The following is a 4,044-nucleotide window of genomic DNA, read 5'->3' on the forward strand; positions in this document are numbered from 1 at the left end:
TGCCCATTTTGTTAATCTGCCTGCTAAGTCTGGTCTTGACAATATTTGTCACAAGGGATGACCTATTCGAACTATGATTGGATGTGTTTGGAAATAGTGTCGCAGCCACCAAGCAGTGATGACTAAGCCGAATGCCAGTTTTTCTATCATGGGATATCTTGTTTCGGCATTTTGCAAGACTTTAATCACAAAATATACTGGGTGTTGCTCTTTTCCTATTTCTGTTACAAGAACGGAACTGATAGTGTTAGTTGAAAATGAAAGGAAAATGGAAGGGGTTTACCTTGTTCTAGTTTTTTTAGTATGGCGGTGATCCTATAATACGTTTGAACTCGGAAAAGGCTTTTTCACATTCTTCATTCCAGACGAACTTGTCCGACTTCTTTATGGTGTTGAAGAAGTGATATGATCTTGTGGATGCAGCTGGTAAGAATCTAGACAGGCAACTAAACAGCTTGTGAGACGTTGTACTTCCTTGACTGTCCTTGGGGATTGCATGTTGATAACGGCTTGACATTTGTCAGGGTTAGCTTCTATGCCACTGTTTGTGAGCATGAATCCAAGAAATTTACCTTTCTGTACCCCAAATGCACATTTTTCTGGGTTTAATCTCATGTTGTATTTTCGGAGTTGCTGAAAAATTTCTTTAAGATCGGCCTCGTGTTGTTTTTCCGAGTTAGATTTGACGACCATGTCATTGACGTTATATCTCTATATTTCGTTCGATTTGTTGTTTGAATACTTTGTCCATCAGTCTCTGATAGGTGGCACCTGCATTTTTTAAACCAAAAGGCATGACTTTGTAGAAGAAATTACCTTGGTCAGTTATGAAGGCTGTCTTGTCTTCGTCATCTGGGTGCGTTTGTATTTGGTTATAACCAGAGTAAGCATCCATGAAACTCAACACATGGTACCCAGATGTGTCGTCCTCTAGTCTGTCGATGTTTGGTAGTGGGTACGAATCCTTTGGGCAAGCTTTGTTCAAATCTGTAAAGTCTGCGCACATCCGCCACTTTCCCGAGTTCTTCCGAACCATTACGACATTTGCTAGCCATGAGGAGAAACGAATCTCTCGAATGAATCCTGCATCAAGCAATTTCTGCATTTTTATTACTGCGGCATTTCTTCTTTCCGTGCCCAGATTTTGCTTTTTCTGCTTTATAGGTCGGGCATTAGGATTGACTGCCAATTTGAGACATATAAAGTTCGGATCGATTCCCGACATGTCAGCAGTGGGCCCTGCGAACAGGTCGGCGTTGGTCTTTAGTAAGTCCACCAGATTTTTCTTTGTTTCTGCAGAGAAAGCATAACCTATGTTAGTAAATTGATCAGCTTGTCCTAGGTGTACCTTTCTCAGGTCATCTGTTGGGGCGGGGCGACTGCTGCTTTCTCTTGGATCCATCTCGGCAAGGGTTGGAATATTTTTCGAGTTGTATACGGAATGAATTCTTGGAATAGTTTCTTTTATGGTGGCCTTCAATCCCGTATTGTAACATTGTCTGGCCTCCTTATGGCTGGCATGTACTATTGCTAATATGTTATCCTGCACAGAAAACTTGACACACAGGTGAATCCTGGAGACAATAGCTCCGAAAGAATTAAGGGATGGACGTCCCAAAATAACATTGTAAGGACTTATACAATCAACTACGAGAAATTAGATATCTAATGTTTTTGAGTTCGGGAATTCCCCTAAGGTCGTTCTTAGCCATACATAACCTGATATAGGTACTCGTTCCTCGAAGAACCCTACCAATTCTCCGTTTGATGGTTGCAGTGATTTGTCGCTTAGTTGCATCTTTTTTAATGTGGAGTAAAATAAGACGTCGGGGCTGCTTCCTGGATCAAGGAGGACTTTTTTGATAGTTAGCTCTCCCATTTGGACCAAAATCACCACTGGATTGTCCAGGTTTGGAGACCAGGATTGGAAATCCCCATCCCCGAAACTTATGTGAGCAACCGAGGATGGTGTTGATGCTCCAGGGTGGGTTCCTTCCATTGTCATCATAGATTGGTAGCTTCTCTTCCTGGCTGTGTTAGTCGCTCCTCCTCTTGCAAAACCGCCTGAAATATAATTGATAACTCCTTTAGATGGGGGAGTCTCTACTAGACCGCGCTATACTCCTTTTTCTTTTTGATCCGAGCTATAGCTCGGCTTGTCGTCGATCTTTGTTGGTTCTCGTTGGTTCTTCGAAGTGACATACTTATCCAAGAGCCCTTGTCTCGCCAGCCTTTCCAATAAGTCCCTAGCTACGACGCACTCGTCAGTAGGATGGCTGAACTTTTGATGGAACGCGCAGTGTTTTCTTTTCTTAACATATTTCTGATTTTGGTATGTCCTTGCTTTGCTCGGAGGTTTTATCAATTTGTTGTGAAAGATCTCTTTAATGATGTCGTCCCTTCTGGTGTTAAACCTGGTATTCAAATCAAATTTGGGAGTTAATTTGAAAGGTTTTTTAGAATCTATTTTGGGACCTGTAGAATTTGTCTTCCTCTTTCTGGGGCGGTTGCTTCTCATTCTTTTGAGCCTCTCGCAACTCTTCTATTTCGATTTGACTAGTTGCTTTTTCTCGAAACTCTTCCAGTGTTTTCGATTTTGCAACAGCTATGGCTTCCTGGAATTTTTCTTGTCGAAGTACGCTTTTGATCGCATGCAATTGTACTTCTGGTTTGAGGTCGAGGATTTTCATGGCTGCCGTGGTGAAACGGGTCATGTAGTTCTTCAGAATCTTGTGTTGTCCTTGTTTAATTGTGCTGAGGTAGTCCAAATCTTGCACATAAATTTTGGAAGCTGCAAAGTGATTTATGAATAGCTTGGCGAACTCATCGAAGCTGGTTATGAAATCTGCAGGCAAGTTAGAAAACCACAATAGAGCATCCCCATCCAAAAAGGTTGGGAAAGACCGACACAAGATGGGATCGGAGTCGCTGTTAAGAAACATCATGGATTCAAATTTGGTAACATGTACTTTAGGATCTCCGATCCCCTTGTACGGTGTTAGAGTCATTGGGAGTGTAAAATTTTTTGGCATTTTAAAGTTCATTATTTCTTCAGAGAAAGGGCCAGTCCGTCTTCTCTTGGTTTTGTGGGATGTATCTTTCGTCTTTGCATTTGACTTCGCGTGCTGTTCCCCACGGAGCTCGGCATTGACTATCTTATGGTCGTTCTTCTCCCAGTCTTTATTCTGCAGAGCTGCCAATAGGTCGGCCATTCGCTGATTGTCCGCTAGCAGAACGGCGTTAGCAGCCAAGAGTTCATCGTTTGTGGGATTTACATGAGGGTTGCTAGAGTGATCCGTTATGTCTTGCGTTTTGTAGAGAAAGAGAAAAGAACAATCGAAGATAATTAGGTTAGATAAAGAAAACTTGTGAGAATGGCGTGGCCCCACGGTGGGCGCCAAATGTTCTTGTAAGGGTACTTCTTTCGAGCTTGGTGTCAGCTTTGTGTTGACCTTTATTAGCTTCACAGTTCGAACCGAACTCGATGTATCCTTGTGAACTCGGACTTGAGCGTGGTACATGCAAAAAGGACTCCGATGCTCAAGTCAGTAAAGAATTATATAAGGAGAAAAGTGTTTGGAATACAAGTCGTTTGTATAGTAGTGCGTTGTTGTTGAATGAGTCCTATGGTCGGCCATTAGTCCGATTTATAGTGTGCTCTAGGTTAATTTGTTCGTCAATGAGTGCTGAGATTTTTGTGACCGACGTAAACACGTGTGAGCGAGATCTTTAAAAAATATGCGGATACATTGAGAGACCTTATCATTTCAATTTGAAGTAGGCTGACCGAGGTATAACTCAGCTTATCCGATGTTTGAGGATTACGTTACAAAATCATATATAGTTTAAATTATACATGATTTCACATCAGATATTTCTTTGGATTTATGTAAAAATTTTGCATAGGTAGTTTTTTATTTTTATTTACCTTATATTTTTATTGTAGTCAATAAAAATTTTGCATAGGTATATCATAAAAATTTTTATTGTAGTCAATAAGAATCAAAATATATTTTTTTTATGATAAAAATTTTGATACAATAT

At 40.8% G+C, this 4,044-nt stretch overlaps 1 protein-coding gene across 1 annotated transcript; it reads right to left on the reverse strand.

The window, feature by feature from the left end:
• Positions 1–703: 703 nt before the first annotated feature.
• Positions 704–1,999, reverse strand: LOC107496419 (uncharacterized). Its single transcript, XM_016117671.1, has 2 exons — positions 1,715–1,999; positions 704–1,543 (listed from the first exon to the last, which is right to left on the reverse strand). The coding sequence occupies exons 1-2, from the start codon at positions 1,997–1,999 to the stop codon at positions 704–706; spliced, it is 1,125 nt and encodes a 374-aa protein (XP_015973157.1).
• Between the last annotated feature and the right edge of the window lie 2,045 nt (positions 2,000–4,044).

Source organism: Arachis duranensis, chromosome 7 (genome assembly GCF_000817695.3).
Source record: "Arachis duranensis cultivar V14167 chromosome 7, aradu.V14167.gnm2.J7QH, whole genome shotgun sequence".
NCBI classification, from domain to species: domain Eukaryota; kingdom Viridiplantae; phylum Streptophyta; class Magnoliopsida; order Fabales; family Fabaceae; genus Arachis; species Arachis duranensis.

Excerpts from the sequence above, each read along its gene's own strand:
- LOC107496419 (XM_016117671.1), bottom strand. The coding sequence starts at position 1,999 with ATGGAAGGAACCCACCCTGGAGCATCAACACCATCCTCGGTTGCTCAC. Across the intron at positions 1,544-1,714 it reads GAGTACCTATATCAGGTTAT|GATAACATATTAGCAATAGT; the intron begins GTATGGCTAAGA and ends TTTTCTGTGCAG.